Source organism: Thamnophis sirtalis, unplaced genomic scaffold (genome assembly GCF_051295495.1).
Source record: "Thamnophis sirtalis isolate CommonGarterSnake01/CBP01778 unplaced genomic scaffold, rThaSir2_p1.2 scaffold_12, whole genome shotgun sequence".
In the NCBI taxonomy this organism is placed as follows: domain Eukaryota; kingdom Metazoa; phylum Chordata; class Lepidosauria; order Squamata; family Natricidae; genus Thamnophis; species Thamnophis sirtalis.
This window is the reverse complement of record NW_028261392.1, coordinates 50,687,109-50,704,924: the sequence shown is the minus strand read 5'-3', so window position 1 is coordinate 50,704,924 and position 17,816 is coordinate 50,687,109. Positions and strand designations below refer to the sequence as shown.

The following is a 17,816-nucleotide window of genomic DNA, read 5'->3' as shown; positions in this document are numbered from 1 at the left end:
AATTATGAGAGTACTTTTGTGTCACTTTTGTATGGTGAAATTTTATTCACCATGAAAAAGTTGTAAAAATCCCAGTGAGTTAGAAGGTATTATTAAAAAAATAACATCTACTCTTGCTTTCTTTCAGGGAAGCACAGTGATCATTTGACAACAAATGCACGTCACACCATGATTATTAAACAGATGAATGTTGAAGAAAAAAATCTACAGTAAATTCACATTAAATCACACTAAATTCTAATATTGACTTTTAAAACCGGTGTTCAAAGTTCTAAAATAAACATAATAAAATGATCACATTCTAAAGGTTCAGTGCATTCAGCAGCTACAATTTTGCTGCTAATTCAGCTAAGTTAACTTTAAGAAATAACATACTAGTTCATCAAAATATACATTGTGCATTTGCTTTTAAAGAAATAAAAACCATTTAAAGAATTATTAACTGATAGTGTGATTAAGTTTCAAAATAATCTACAGCATATAATTTAAAGTCAAGACGCCAAGACAAAGCATGTGGCAAGCCTACACATTTCATGCAGCATGTGTAGAGGAGTCTTTCAGCTTCAAATATCAGTCTTCTTCCAAATAGTATAAAATACCCATCTAAAAAATAGTCAAGGAATCCAATATTTTGTTTTCTCATAAGTTTAGTTTCCCAACACGTATAAAAAATATTTTTTCAAAATAAATCTTAATTTCTTCGAAAATAAAACAAGAAACTCATTTTAGCATGCTTCATCCTTTACATCTCATTTTTTTTAAAAAAAATGATTATACTGATTCCATTAAAAAGTTGTATTAGTATGTGCAAATCAGAGGTGGATTCAGCGGATTCAAGCGAACCGGTTGTTAAATTTTTGCACAGTTTGGAGAACTGGCAAACCATGCCACTCGCTGGCCTTCCTCCCTCCCCCTCCCTTCTTATCATGCCTTGCCTTACTTGGGTGATGCTTAGAGTCATGCCGGGGCATAGCTGCAGCTGCTACTCTCTGGTTCCCTTGTTGGCCTCGACCACGTGGCCCAACTGATCTCTACCTGGTAAGTCTCCCACCACTTCTTCCCCAGCTACCTCCCATGCAGGGCCCTGCCCACTTCTCTGCCTTCCCCGCTTGCCTGCGTTTCCCGTTGCCTTCCCCGTGGCCCCACCAGCTTGTCTGCCTTCCCTATGGCCCTGCCAATTGCCTGCCATCCCCATTGCCTTCCCCTCTTGCCTGCCTTTCCCAAGGCCCCACCCACTTTCCTGCATTCCCTGCTTGCCTGCCTTCCCCATGGCCCCGCCTGCTTGTCTCCTTTCCCCGTTGCCTTCCCTGTGGTCCCGCCTGCTTGTCTTCCCTGTGGCCCCACCCACTTGCCTGCCTTCCCTGTGGCATTGCCAGCTTGCCTGCCTTCTCCATTGCCTTCCCCTTGGCCCTGTCTGCTTGCCTGCCACTGCCGTGGCCACTTCCTCATTGCCTGCCTGATGGCAAACAATGGGTACTGCAGACAGGGCAATTTCCTATGTACCATTCCAAGCTCCTTCTCCGCACTTAGGCTGACAAAATAAAAACCCATCTAAAGATTGTGACTGCCTACTCAGCACATGCTGGCAAAAGGAGGCTGGGGGGGGGGGGAAAGGGGGCCAATGGAAATGTCGTTTTCCACCTCCATTGGGCTATCTGCGCCACACTGAATTGGGATGGGGAGGTGAGAGAGGAAAGCAAAAAGCCCACTCAATCTGTACATTCCAGCATGATGGTGAATCTCTCTTTCAGCTCATCGGTTTGGGCATTGGGAGCTTGAGGGGTAGATTGTGCCCCCTTAAGTCCGTCTGCTGCTCCTCCAAGCCCTGCTCTGACTGCAGAGGCAACCAGCAGGCTTGTTAAGGCATGCAATATGCTGCTGCTAAGCTCCTGGGTTCTGGGCAAGAGCACTAGAAGAAAGGGAGTATAATTGTGAGGGTTGGCTTTTCCAAGCCTGGTCCTAGAGCGAGACAGAGATTTGTGTGCCTTGCCTCCCCTGCCCCCCCCCATCCCACGGCTCTAATTCTTAAAACTTTTGGGAGGTTGCACGCATGGGAGAATTGGTGCCTGGACAAGAGGGGAGTGCAGCCTGACTGGGCAAGGAATCCAGGTTTGGAGGAGCAGCAACTGTTTGGAGCTTGCTAAGGAGGATCACTCTGCCTCAGCCATTCATTTACCTGCCCAGGCTGCTTGGAGTGAAAAGCATGCAATATGCTGCCAAGTTCATCGCATGAGCACTGGAAGAAAATTGGCCAATGGTCAGCTGCAACCAGAGCTGGGCTTGGAGAAACAGCAGACGACTTCAGGGCACTTAATCTACCCCTCAAGCTCCCAATGCCCGAATCAACAAGCTTGAAGAGAGATTTGCCAGTGTGCTGGTGTGTATGGACTGAGTGGACTTTTTGCTTCCCCACCTCCCGATTTCATCAAGCGCGGCACAGACAGCCCAATGAAAGTGGAAAACAGGGTGTTTCCATCAGCCCTTCTCTTTTTTTCCCCTAGCCTCCTTTTGCCAGCATCTACTTGGCAGGGAGTCGTGATCTTTAGATGGGCTTTTATTTTGTCAGCCGGGGGGAGGGGCTCGGAATGGTACATATAAAATCACCCTGTCTGCAGCATCGCCCTGCCTGCGCCACGCAACCTTGCCGTGAGTGACGTCGAGTTGGTCACGCTCACTCAGTTACAACCCACGCCCCCAGCTATGCCCACCCAACCTGTTACTAGGAGGAACCAGTTTTTAAATTACTTGAATCCCACCACTGGTGCAAATATTTGTATATTTGCAGGATTATGAGTTCTTGCCCAAGATTTTTTTATATTAAGACAGTACACTGTGTTAAGTAATAATATATTTTAGGCTTAATGTGTCATTCCGTTTAAGCCAGCTATGATTTAGCACCAGTGGGTTTCCCGTTCCAACTGGTATGGTTGGAACGGGCCCGACAGCATCATCATGGATGTGCGCAGCGTGCGCATGCGTCTTAGCGCCTCTGCGACTCTCCAGCTGCTCTGTGGGGCATCATGCAACCACTGTACGGGCCATGCATGTGCGCAGAAAAACACAGGTAAGGGGCTCGGGCGGGTGGGTGGGCCCGAACGGTATCCGGTGCTTCAGGCTGGCTCCAGTACGCCTGTACCAGGGCGTACTGCCTGCAAATCACCACTGTTTAGCACCTACTGAATTAGGATTGTTAATAAACATGGTTTCTTATTGAAGGATACAGCTCCATGTATGAGGGGACACATACAACTTCTTTTGAGAATTCAACAGGACAATATAATCTGCCAAGTTGTTCTTCATAGAGAGACAAGGCTTCCGTGAGGTTGACACAATTTCCCTGCATAAGAGGAGGACAGAAAAAACAGTGTGTCAAACAATCTAGTGGAAGGGCAGAGGAGGCAATTATATAAAAATAAACATTTCATGAATTGGTTCTTTATTATTAGAAGACTTTATAATGTGAGTGTGCATAACTATAAATATATATTATAATGATTATTGCAACAAAGGTGAAGCATAAAAAGGGAAAACTAAAAGATCATTTTTAGAAAAATAGAGACTAAACAATGTATCAAATGCAACAAAGGCAATTAAATATTGCCAAAGGTTAATCTTATACAGCATACAGCAATTAGAATAATGGAATATGAACGTTCCAAGGGCAGATAACTAAGGATATATTTTCTTATTTTACTATTAAAAAGTCTTTTAATTAAAAAATACTTTACATTTTTGTTAATATTTAAAAAGTGGAAACTATCAAAAATATTACAGAATAATATTGCAAAATATTATTTAAACAAGATCAAAAGTTACATTAAGCTTGGATAGGAATCTAAAATTAACCACCATCAGCAGTGGTTATTTGGTTCTGCTGTCTTTTACAAAGTATATAATTTTTCTCACATCAAATTAAGTAGAATAGTACATAAATAACATGTGTATATAATTTAAAAATCACAAACAGAAAAAAGGCACTAGATAATTTATCGGACAACATACTGAAGTTATTTAATGGCCTGACCAAATCTATACAATGTGAGTAATCTAAAGTCTTGTTTAATAGACCATCATTCTTGTTAACAAATTCTAATCATCATCTTCAAAAATAAGTAAACCAGAAGAGACAGCGGACAAAACAAATTAGATGAATGAAAAATGTAATTATTTAAGATACTCAATATGCAACACCGCGTTTAGCAAAGTTCATAAATTTCTTTTCTCTAACAGTATTTATATCAAGAACAGGGACTATTCCACTACATTTGATCTGTATAAATTCATGCTTTAGGATGATTTGTTTGTAATCAATTTATGCTCTTATATATTCATCAAAACATCTCTAAAATTATGTATACTGTGCTGTAAGGTACAATGAATGTGAGATGGAAGAAAGATTCAACCCTGAAAAGCTTCTTATAGTTGGCAGCAGAAGTGGGGTGTATGCAAGATCTGTCCTGAAAGTCTACACAAAGCACGCTGTGTGCAATGTCTGAAAGAGATTTAAATGCTTCAGTTAACACTTATACATTTCTCTACCTTACATAGGTAAATGTTTTCTAAATAAAAGTATCATGTCATTTCAAATCTTTCCACTAATGAAACAAAATCTCTAATACAATCAAGTATATGGATATGATAGGGTGCTTTGTTAATTCAGGTTCATATTACAATTTAAAACTATTGGTGTTGCAAGTCAACAAGAATATAGGACTTTAAAATGGGCAATGTGGCTCACATATGGACAATTAACATCTGGAACTGATTGCAGCTGCAATTTAAAAGGAAAATGAGTGCATTTCACTAACATAATTTAGACGGGAGGAATTTTTTTATGGAAAACCTTCTGAAGCATTTATTTACCTCTAAATCTTTTGTAAGGCTCACCAAATATTGGCCACACCTTCTCCTGTAACAATACTATATTTCTAGCTGGTCTTATGTGGCTTTTTAAAGATGAGGAGGTTGAATAGTCCACGTCTCTTTAAACATTGATGCTCCTTCTTTAGAATTTAATGCACAAAGGTACTAGGATGGAAAATACCTCTGTAAAAATCATGTACCCCGGCTGAATTCCTTATCTTGCCATTCTAGATAGGGATAATAATGAGATTTTTATTCTCAATAACCCCAGAATTCCTATATATACAAAAGAGTAGATTTTCATGTCATACTTTAGCATATGAATCTCAGCAGCCATTATGGAACTATAGGACTTGATGAACAAAACAGTTAAGTCAGGTTCTCTCCAATAATTTTGCTCTAGGGAAACAAATGTCCAAAAATCTTGTAATCTTTACTATAGCAATTGTTCTGAAAGGTGGCCTTCTTTCTTTCTTTCTTTCTCTTTTTTTCGCGCTCTCTCTCTCTTTCTTTCCTTCCCTTGCTTTAATGTATAAAATAAAATGAAAATCTATAACAAGTTATAAAATTGAAGCACCATATTTTTCAGAGTATAAGATGCACCAAGGTTTTGAAGAGGCAATTTTTTTAAAAAAAGTAGGTAGGTGGGCAGGGAGAGAAAGAGAAATACAATAGGTAGGTAGGAAGAGAGAGTAGTTAGGTAGGTGTTGTGGCCCAGCAGGAGCCGTTGGGAGTTGCCAATGGACTCTAATAGCGAGGAACCCTATGAGTCGGCTATGGAGGACCCTGGGCAGGGTTCAGACTCCAAGCAGGGACCAGGGAGGCTGGTTGGCCACCAGGAGGCACCTGAGGCATGGAGCAGTGGGAAAGATCAAAGTGTCCCTGACGTCAGGCATTGGAGCAGTGGTGAAGATCAAAGGGAGTTTGTCCCTGACGCCCAGCAAAGAAGGGTGGAGAAACGGAGGCAGCAGTTACGGAGACAGACTCATAAGAGATAATCAAGCCTAGGTTGTTGTGGCTTGGCTCTTCCCAAGAGAGTATATAAGAAGAGACTTTGGGAGGAGACCTTTTGCAGGACACAACCGTTCATAACAAACTGGAGAAGCTCTTGTTTGTATTGTATCTCTTGTCTGTGGGAGTCTGGGTTGCTGCCAACGTCTTGCCAGTGAGTCATGTTGGACTTTCAGCTAACAGGATTGTAATTGCTGTAAATAAAGGGTGGCAAACTACTAAGCCTGTGTCAGCGTTAAACATCGGACGCGGGGGGGGGGGGGGCAGAACAGGTAGGTAGGTAAATGGATAGCGAGGCAGAGAGAGAAATAGAGAGATAGAGAGAGAGGGTGTGTAGGTAGGTAGATAGATAGAGAGAGAGAAATAGAAAGAGATAGAGAGGGAGAAATACAGTAGATGGGTAGGGGGGAGAGAGATTAGTTAGGTAGGTAGGTAGATAAAGGGAGAGAGAGGGAGGGAGAGAAATACAGTAGGTAGTTAGGGAGAGAGTGTGTGTAGATAGGTAGGTAGAGGGATAGAGAGAGAAAAATAGAGAGAGAGAGAAATACAGTAGATAGGTATGGAGAGAGAGAGAGAGTAATTAGGTAGGTAGGTAGGTAGATAAAGGGATAGAGAAAGCGAAATAGAGAAATACAATAAGTAGGTAGGTGTTTCTGCTGGCACAGGACTTGATCAATGTAATTCTCATCATTAAAGAGCTTTCCAAAAGGAAAAAAAAAAGTTTTTTGCACTCTGCAAACCTCCCCAAAATGACCCGTTTTTCACGAAAACGGGCCCGTTTCACCCCCCAAAAAGGCACGAATAGCCTTATGGAAGCTTATAGAGTGCTGCTGGGTGGGGAAACGGCCCGTTTTTTTGCTCATTTCTGCCCTCCCCAGCCCCCTCTGAAAGCCTCCATAAGGGTATGCACGGCCATTTTGATGAAGGGGCGGGGCTTCAAGAGACAAAAAAATTCGGTATATAAGATGCACTCAGATTTTCAGCCTCTTTTTTGAGGAAAAAAGGTGTCTTATACTCCGAAAAATACAGTAAGCCACTTTAATTTAAGTTCAGAAACCAGGAGACTGAATTCTAGGCCTCCCTTATGCATAAAAAATGGTTAAGTAACTTTGCACCAGGGGCTTCTTCTCAGCCCAACCCACCTCATAGGGGTAATTGTTGTGGGAAAGCAGGAAGCAAGGCTTCTAGGTATGTTCATCCCCTTGATTTTATCAAATATAACAAGGTAGGATAATGACATAAATATGTGATATAAAACATTAAACTATACTTTTATAATTATAGTCCTATGCATTTTCAGATTTTTTTTAAAAAAATTGGATATTTTGGCAACACTGAAAATTAAAAACTTTGATAACCACAGAACATTTAATTTGCAATAATGCTAATATAAATAATAGCCTGACAATGTTGTGTATTTTTATTACATCAAGTATATTTATGATCTAATAAATATTTAAGATTTTAAAGACTATCATTCTATGAAAAAGCTAATACTGCCACAGTCTTATCAGATTACATCACTCACAATTTAATTTAAATGTACCATATAGTTCCAGTCTCTGAATTTGTTAGTTGACATTTTTAGTAATAAAACTCCATCTAGTGGTCACATTCAATAACGGAGTGAAATGGTATTCAGGCACCAGTAAATAAGCTATCAAATTTTATACACTAAACCAGAGTTGTGGTATATCGTTATAGTTAAGCACAATAAAAACAATAAAATCACAACACAATATAAGCCACAGCACATCAGGACAATGTAATACTTAATTTTAAAATTTTAGTTAAACTCAGCACAACCACAATTTAATCAGTATATAATTAATTTTAAAAATGAGTCAATTACATTTAGCAACAATTATGAATTTTTATGTCTCCTAGTGCTGTGTTACTTATCCTAGTGCTTTTTAAACTAAGATATTATTTTCAATGATTAATAAAAATGGAGAACTTTTTGTATTATTTGAGACCAATGGAAATAGTAGTTCTGCACACCATAGTTTTTTTAAAAAAAAATCTAATAAATGCCATCAGTGTGATGCATAGTTAAGAAGTGCACTAGGCAACGAAAGACCAGTGTCTCTATAAGTGACATTAGATTGATTGGGCCAATGGATATGTCAAGCTGGGACTTGGATGGCAGCAAGAGGAGGAGGGTAGATGATGCAAAGAGTTGGAAAAATCAATGATTTTGGAATTTGGTTGACAAAATGTAACTGGCTCAAAACAGTTTAGCAAAATTTTTGGAATGCAATGATTTTCTCCTAGGTTGGAGGTAGTTTGGTGTAGTGGTTAAGACATAAGGCTAAAAATTGGAAGATGTGAGTTCTAGTTCCGCCTTAGTCATGAAGCCAACTGGCTGACATTGAGACAGTCACTCTTTCTTAGTCCCTCGGAAAAAAAGTAACGGCAAGCCACTTCTGAAATTTTGCCAAGAAAACTGCAGGGACCTCTCTAGGTAGTAACTAGGAGTCAACATTGACTCAAACAAACAAACAAATGATGCAGAACATATATCTCATACATATTCCAACATTTAAAGGAGGATACCTCTGTCTAACTTTACTTTAACCAAAGAAAAAAATTATCCCTGTGGAAGAAATGCAATTAAGTAATTCTGGCAAATATTCCATTAAAAGTCAAGTGGGACTCCCAGGATTTTTCCATTTCAAGAGAATCTTAGCTTCTGATGGAACTCACCCTCAAAAAAAAAAAACACCCTATTCCTGATTCACTCCTTTCTGAAGCATACAACTTAATGCTAGGTTTTGGTATTACCCTTCACTCCAAACACACTCTAACATGCCTATCTACAAAGCAATCTAAACAAGGTTCTTTTCAAAATTCCCTAAAGTTGCATTATCTACAACAATTCCACCTGTCATACCTGGGTGAAATATTTTCCATCAGGTTTCAAGACTCTCATTGAAAGGTCCAGAATCATTCGTAGAAACTCCCATGTAGAATCTAAATTTAAACGTACTAATTATTTAATTAGAAATTAAATAATTCATAAATGTTAAGTGATGAGTACCACTATAATTTGCAACATCAGTGGATTCATGTTTGTTTTTTAGGATACTCTGTAAATATAAAGGCATGGAACTTCCATTAAACATTTTAATAAATATAGAACAATTATTTAAAAAACAATTTCCAGCATTGCAGAAAAATCTATCAATAATTTGTAGGTGTGAGGGCCAATAATGCTTTTTTTCTCCATACCCCTAATATGCACACCTTATAAAACTATATTTCACATATACACTTACCTGTTCTCTCTCTCTAGTTTAAGTTACTCAACTACAAAAAAGATTTTCAGAAGATATGATTGACAATACATCTGCAAGGGAATGCATAACAACATCTTGCAAAGGAATGCAATCGTATCCCACCAAAGATTTGGATGTTCCTAATCGTACCAGCTTTTTGTAAGGTATTAAGAACCTGGCTGTTCCCCAGATGTTTGGATCAGATAATTAGTCATGTTCTTCTGGTTAATGCTACCTGTTTTTGCTTGGCCTTTATTTTTTTATTTCAGGCATTATATTTAGATTGCTACATTATTGTTTTTAATCCTTGCAGGGTTGACGTTTAGACACAGACCCCTGGCCACTCCCGTTCACCCCCAGCCACCCACATCAGCCTATTTACAGCCAGTTTTCCTCCTCCGCTGGCCTCCCATGGCTATTCTACACAGCCAATGGGCCCCTTGCCCATTTGCCCAGACTCTCTTTGATCCGGGCCTTTGGCTGCATGGGACAAATAGCCCCAAGCCAATCAGGTGGCTGGCAGAAGCAAAGGTGCTGCAGGGGCAGCGTGCAGATTGCAGGGGCTGGAGCACATGCAATTCAAGATTTTATTTTAAAAGTACCACGGCTACTCCTCAAGTTTTAGGGCCTTACACATCTGTCATCAGGACTGGAGGGAGGGGGAATGGTAGTGTGAGTAGCAGAACCAGCGCAGCTTCAGGCACTGTTGGGAGGGGACGGTGGCTGAGGATGCAGCAGGTGAACAGCAAGGCCGGTGCAGTTTCTGTGATTGCAGGAGGCATGGAGGATGCAGGAGAATGGCAAGGCTGGCATGGCTTGTGCAATTGCAGTGGGCATGGGGGAGGGCCGCAGGTGAATGGCAAGGTCAGTGCAGCTTATGCAATTGCAGGGAAGATGGGGGGGGGGGCGGTGGCAGGTGATTGGAGGTGGCATGCGGCTTGGGGGAGCCGTGCCATTGCCACTCCAGCCTGATGCCTATCAGACAGTTTGGCTGCAACCAAGCCATGGACCATGTCCGTTCATCTGCCGCAACCCCCCAGCCTCCTGCAATTGCATAAGCCGTGCCAGCCTTGTTGTTTGCCTGTGCCCCTCCCCCCATGCTCAATTGTAGAAGCTGCGGCAGCATTGCTATTCACCTGCCACAGCCCCCCCCCCCAGCTTTCCCCAACATTGCCAAAAGCTACACAGGCCTTGTTCCTTTGCCCCGCGTTTATTGGAGCTGAGCTGCAAGCCAAGCTACTTTTGGGAAGGCCCCTTGAGACCCCTTCCTTCCCTCCCTCCCTCGTCCCCCCAACATACTCTTGCCTGTCTTCCCCCTCCCCAGTGACCCTAGGGCGGCTACTCCCACCACCCCTCCTCCTTCTAGTCCTGGTGACCGATCTGCAAGGCTCCAAAACCTGCAGAGCAGTCACAGTACTTTTAAAAATAATCTTGCATCACATGCTGCCCCTCCTAGTGCCAGTTATTGCCCATCACACGCAGATTGCTTCTGCCTGCCACTCGATTGGCTGGGGAGCCAAAGGCCCAGGTCAAATAGTGTCTGGGAGAATGGGCAGGAACGAACGGCAGGGGCCCATTGGCCATGGAAGGGCCAGCGGAGGAGGAAAACTGGATGTAAATGGGTGAAGTGGGTGGTTGGGGGCAAAGATGGTGTGGCCAAGGGTCCATGGCTAAACATTCCATTCCTATCCTTGCATACTGCACACTAACCACTGTTGTGAGATGTCTGGTCCTCCCTTCAGATTTTCCACTAGAACCCATGGAGGCTGGATTAAGTCTGTTGAAAGCAGATCTGCATAAATAGACAATTCTCTTCCCCAATTTGAGCTTTCAACTTATTCAGAAAAATGCCCCAAAAGTATTATTTTTAATAGGAAAATACAGAAGAAATACAATATAAGTTTAAAAAACAACCTTCTTCTGGAGATGTGGAGATTGGAATAGCTGTCAAGTCGTTAATTACATAATCAAACATTCTTTCTTCTTTGGCATATCTCTTCAGGACTGGGATACAATCTTCTATTAGTACCTAAAAAAGTAGTAACATTTTGTCTACTTAACATAATAATGATGTCCATAAGGTGACTAACTAGCACTTTCTGTAGTAGTCATGATGAATGAAGTAACCCAACTCTTCATCAATTCAACTGTTCTGTCACCCACAAAATAATGAACTAGTATCCATGTAAGGCCTCTTATAAATCTACATTGTTCAAAGATTGCCATTTGTTCTTTATATTCAAGACAGCTTAAGTCTTGATTATAGTCTTGATTGAAGTTGGCGGCAACAGAGGAAGCATAGTTACATCACAGGCTTAAAAGTTGCTACTAAAATTAAAAAAAAACAGTAGGAGGAGAGGTGGTGAGGGAAAAATAAGTCTTAGAAAAAGAAAAAAGACTGGAGAAAGGAAAATGAGAGGAAGATTGGAGAAATTAAAAAGAGAAGCCCAGCTGCACCCAAGAGGTCTACCCAAGAAACCAAGGCCCATCAAAGTGAGGCAAGCGAAGAGACAAACCAACTGCAGGCAGCAAAGCCAACCAGTGAAGAATAAAGAGGCGAGCCAGTGTGTGAGTGGAGCCAGCTATGAAGCAGGGAGGAAAAACAGCTGTGGAACAGAGAGGGCAGGTGACCGAGGACAGTGCAACGATCGGCAGAGAAGAAAGAGGCAAGCTGGTGAGACAGCAGAGCAGAGCAGAGAGGAGGAGGAGAACTTGCTGTGGATCATCAAGCCAATGAGAGAACAGAGCAGGAAGGAAGGAAGAGAAGAGAGACAAGTTTGCTGGGGAATATCAGGTAGCCCTGTTTGCTGGTGAAAGCAGCATCCCCGGTGCAATGGACAGCAAATGGAAGCCATGTGGCTTCAGGGCAAAAAAGCAACGGCAGAGCAACAGGGAGGAGAGAGAGCCAGCAGCAGTACGAGGCAGCAGAGTGATCTAGAGCCTGAGAGCAGCGGGAGCAATGGAGAAAAGGATGGTGAGATGGAAAAAAGTGAGAATTAACATAAAAATGTTACAAGATGCAAGAATTAGAGGAGGGTTTGGACTGGGAATTATATTACCAGACAGCAGCACCATCATGGATGAAAGAATGAATTGTATTGAGAAAAACAAGGTTATTGACATTGGAGGGACATGATTTACAACTAGGTTGGCATGTGTTTTTATGGTATGGGAAAAATAAGATACATAGTTATTTTCAGAGTCATTATGTAAGAAATGCTTTATTATTAGTATGGAGAAAGTTAGAGAAAAACATTATTTGAAAATACCAATGTGGCTTTCAACAATGGAAGCATTAATATATCCAAACCTTATTAAGATGAAAAATATTATTAAGTATGAAATTGCAAATACAATTGAGATATGAAAAGGATGCTAAGTTGTATGGTTTTTACTTGGAATTGACAGAACTGGATGAAATACTCATAGGAACAGAAGACCGAATGATCAAAAAACTGTATAATTATCTATTATGTATTAAATTAGAAGAACAGGTAAAAGAAACAATGATAGCGTGGGCAAAAACCTTTGGATATATGATAGAGCTGAATAAGTGGCAGCAATCAGAGGAAAGGAATTATATATTAACAATGGCAACAACATATAAAGAGAACATGTATAAAATGTTTTATAGATGGCATATGTCACCGGAAAGATTGGCAAAAATGTTTAAAGACAAATCAACCAAGTGTTGGAAATGCCATCAGACACTGGGATCGTATTATCATATCTGGTGGACATGTGCAGAAGTAAGAAAGTATTGGGCAAACATTCGCATGTGGTTGGAGAAGATGACACATCAACATGTTGATTTAAGACCAGAGTTGTTTTTGTTGGGTATTTTACCAGAGAAATATAGTAAAGAGAATGTATATTTGATTATTCACGTAATAACTGCAGCTAGAATTGTATTTGCACAAAATTGGAAAATGGAAAAAATCCCTTCAGAGGGAGAGGTGATTAAGAAAATATTAGACTGTGCAGAAATAAATAGATTAACATTGGCAATTAAAGGGAAGGAAGAATCGGAATACTAAAATATATGTGGGAGATTTTATCACTGGGTAAAAATAAATAAAATAAAAAATAAATATCGACAAAAATAGATATAAAATTAAATAAGTTGGGAAGCAAAGCAGATTTATAGGGGAGAAGATGAATTGAAATGTAATTGAAATGGAAAGGCAAATGGAAAGATAAAATTATATTAAAATGATAGTACATGTTAAATATGACACAAAACTGTACTCAGATGACACTGTTTGATAAAAGATGTAAGATTTGTTTAAATAAAAAAATTAAATTTAAAAAAGAAACTGGTTATTGGATTGTGGACTTGAAGGATTGGAGGAAATCTAGTGGATTAATTTGGATTTGGATTATTAATGTTATTTGACAGAACATTCTATGAGGCAAAAGAAGAAAAGTGATAGAAGAAAAGAGAAAAGAAAAGTTAAATAGGTTTAAAATTTGGACAATTGGGAAGACAAATAACTGGAAAACCAAAAGGCTGTAAAATACTAAAGAACTTTAAAGATGATAAATTTAGGAGATTTGGAGGTATAACAATGGATTGAGCAAATCCTATTAATAATTGGCATTATTTGGCAATAATGTTGGAGTTTTTAAATATTGAGACGCTGAAACCATAGAGGTATATTGAGTAATTTCTATCAGATCGTTATAAAATGAATTATGAGGGGATAATAGAAGTATATGAAGAAATAATTTTGATGCTCAAAAGCATGCACAAAATTATAAAGAACAATAAGGAGACAAGGGGATTGTCTAAAGATAAAAAATGATTGTAGAAGTCTTTCAACAACTGGGGGAAAAAGATGAACATGATATTCAAAATACAGATGAGAAATTGGAAGAAGCAGTAGAAGAGAAAAATTTAAATGAGATGCAAGAAGATAAAGATAATGAAGAGAAAGGATTGATAAGTGGAAATCAAATAGATAATTCCTTTATTATAGAACAGAGAGAAAAAAATCGCTTTTTTTAAAAAAGAGAAAGATTTATTGATGGGTGCTCAAATGATACAGCAGAAAGAAACAAAGGACAACCCAAAGGAAATATTCAGTGGGTATAAAAATATCAAAAAAAGTTATAAAATTCTAAGAGAGAGAAATAAAGGGGTGATTAAAAAGTCAACAAATGATGGAACTCTAAAAATATTAAGAGATGATGGATAGTGGTAAAATATGTTAATAAAATGGAAAAGTAGAAAATACAAATAGGGAAATAGTAGCATATATACTAACAGATAATAGAATTTATTAGAAGGTGAAAATTTAGGAGTATGTAATCTAATTGTATTATTAATATTAACAGTGTGTTAAAATATATTATGAATTTAAACTTTTAAGGATTAGAAATTGTGGAGGCTTTGAGATATAATCCCGGGATTGTTTAAATTTTGTTAATATTTATCCTTATTAGTAGTCCTAGACATTTGGGATATTAAAATTATGGTGGGATAATGAGTAATTTTTAAAATATTAAATATTAGTGATTTAGAAGGGGATAACAAATATATGGTGAAAGAAATGTTATTTATGTTTAAGTGAATTAATGGGAAAATGATAATTATAAAGAGAGAATGGTATTGTTGAAGTTGGAAGATTAGGATTATGCATACTTATTTGTATTATTATTGTTAGCAATGTTTAAAAAGGACCCAGTCGATACACTGTCCACAAATATGTATGGTGTGAAAGGAAAACTGCAAATAAAACATGAATTAAAATAATAATAATAAATAATAAGCCAAATCTTAAATAATAAGATAGCGGGAACTGGAGCTCAAAAACTTTTTACAAATATAAGGAAGAGATGGTTAAATAAAACTAACATAATAGTAAACAAGTAAAATAAATAACAAGGTATAAAAACAAGCACAAAAAGGCAGAAAAAAGGATAGAAAAAAGATACAAAACTTTTTACCCTTAAAAGAACCAGCAAAAAAAAAAAAAACTCATGGAACAGGTGACTGATACTATTGTAGTATGCAATATATGTTCCATGTATGTACTTATGCTCAAAGAACACCCAAATTACACATGCATTAAATGTAAGCTATGTGAACTCCTAGAAGAAAAAGTAAGGGATCTAGAGACAACTCTAGCCAAATTCCAACATATGCAAGAAAGCTATACCCAAATCAAACTAAGTAATGAACAAATAACTCCCAGAAGATTTGACCCTGCTGATAAACCTTTGGAGGAAGACAAATGGAGGTATGTCATACATAGAAAACACAATAATCAAAGAAAGAGCAGCACACATCTAACAAACCCTTGTTGCCCAATCTAACCCAATCAGAAGCAGCCCCATTAAAACTGAGCAACCAATTGCTCCCCCTATTTGAAAATACTCAGACCCACAACCTCCCACTCAAAGAAAACATGCAAACACTTAGAAAAGAGACATCACCCAATACCCATAAAGAATTTGTGCATTAGGGGTTAAGTAGGATGGTCTGTACATTCAAGGAAGGCAGGAGAATGGTTGTGTATGAACACTTACACCTTGCCTGATGGTGTATTGTCCTCTAGCAAACAGTATTTCATACCCCTGACTGTTTAACCTGGGTTGTCTCAAAATAGTCACATTGTGCACACTCTGACAGGAAACACACACTAGTAATGGGGGACTTCAGCTACCCTGACATCAATTGAAAGACTAATTCTGCACCAAGTGAGAAATTGAATAGGTTCCTGACCAACCTAGCTGACAACTTTGTTGTCCAAAAGGTAGAGGAGGGAACTAAAGGGTAAGCCATACTGGACTTAATTCTTACAAACAGAGAACAAGTGATAAGTGGGAATTGAAACCACAGGAACCTTGGATGAGAGGGACCATGTCATACTAGAATTTAACATAACACAAATATAAGCAATAGAACATAATGACTTCTGGTTGCAGCCATGGCGAGAACGACTGGAAAATAGTAGGCTCTGCTGAGCCCTGTGAAATCCAGCCAGTAACCGCTGCAGAGAGACTCCCTTCGGGGTCATAGACTCCTTGGAGGGGAGGTGAATGGAGGAGAGGCACTTCGCTGGCCACGAGGAACTCGTAAATTCCTCATTAGGTCCAAAGCTAGGTCTCCCAAACAGCAGCAGGCATGACCGCCATTGCTGGCAATCACGAAGCTGGGACAATAGGGACCCAAGATTTGTACCGGAGCAATGTATGGACAGAACATTGATAATTACCAACTTTTACTCTAATGACTTGCAATAACAGAAAGAATATGAAAAGAAAATTCCTAAGCTTAAAACAGCAGCGAATTAACAACAGAGAAAAAAATACCGGAAACGAAGAGGTGAAAAAAGCCCAAGATAAGCTATAAAATACAGAAAGCTTGGAAAGAAGGTCAAATAATTTGAAAGTGAATTTAGGGAGAATTTATTTGTTTATCTGAATTTTTAAACCCCTGGATTTATTGGATAATCAGCTGTTTTTGACAGATTGCTTAATGTGGGATTTGGGAATAAGAGAAGAACTCTTACTGGAGAAAGTGAAGCATTGCAACACTATAGCCACAGTATATTCAAGGAAAGCTAAACTAATACACACAAAGCCTAATACGCAGAATAGAAGCAACAACATCTGGAGAATGGCCCGACCTTGACTCTTGTTAGAAGATGAGTGGGAAAATTTGAGAACATTCAATAGTTTTTTTTTCCTTTTGAAGAGTTATAAAAGGAAATGTGGAAACTTGGCAAGAAGATTTAATTAACCAACTGACATAAATCAGAACTTGGAAAAAAAATGGGAGGAAAAAAAATGGGAGGCGAGGAGAAACAAAAGTTAAAAACATACCAAGGAGACTTGCTTTGTTCAAGTTTGTTCCAATTAATATATTTTAAGCAACTCTAATCAATGAGAGGTGGAAGGTAACAAGTGGGAAAAAATCAAGAGCGGAAAAAATACGAAGTTATTTGCCGGAGGGAAGAACAAAGAAAGCAAAGAGATCAAGATGTATCCCTCTTCTCTTCCTCTTCTCTTCCTCTTCACTTTAGCTGAATCAGAATTTAAGGTGGACCAGAACTCTGAAATAAGAAGAACCTTAAAATGTGGGATTTAAACTATAATTAACTGTACAAGTAACTGTAATTTTGGAACTGGACACTATGGAAAGGTGGGAATTTGAAGAATTATGTGAAATCATAAAAATGTGCATAAATCATTAAAACTAAATTTAAATAGAATTTTAAAGTCAGAATCTGAGGAGAAGCAGGAAGTGAAGGAAGAAGAGGGGGAGGATAATAAAGTGGTAGAAATGGTGGAAAATAAAAAGCATACAAAAGATCTCACTGAGTTTGATAGTAGCATAGGGAAAACTGAAGGGGGGATATGTTCCAATAAAGGGAAATAAAAAGCAGATAAAAGATTACACTGGGTTTGACAGCGGTTTGGGGAAAATTGAAGAGGGTGGACATGTCACAAGAAAGAAAAGGGAGGAGACAGGAATAGAGAATTGGGACAAAAGACTTACTAGGAAATTAGATACCTAAAAATTGTTTATGTGGAGAATATAAAGTTGAGGTATGTGATTTACTTCTTTACCTGATAATTAAACTGAGTTGCTAACTGATTGAATATGAAAATGGAAAGATAATTAAATAAAGGTTAACATATATGAAATATGGATAC

The 17,816-nt window shown here is 38.9% G+C and overlaps 1 protein-coding gene across 3 annotated transcripts in view; it reads right to left on the bottom strand.

The window, feature by feature from the left end:
• Nucleotides 1-201: 201 nt before the first annotated feature.
• Nucleotides 202-17,816, bottom strand: part of SMS (spermine synthase) — a 61,894-nt gene continuing 44,279 nt past the window's right edge. For all 3 annotated transcript variants that reach the window (XM_014071826.2, XM_014071827.2, XM_087726479.1), the window contains 4 exons: nt 11,067-11,181; nt 8,768-8,847; nt 3,222-3,337; nt 202-603 (listed from right to left, as the gene is read on the bottom strand). In XM_014071826.2, coding sequence (XP_013927301.2) covers nt 564-603; nt 3,222-3,337; nt 8,768-8,847; nt 11,067-11,181 — 351 coding nt within the window. In that variant the 3' untranslated portion in view covers nt 202-563. The remainder of the gene's footprint in view (nt 604-3,221; nt 3,338-8,767; nt 8,848-11,066; nt 11,182-17,816) is intronic.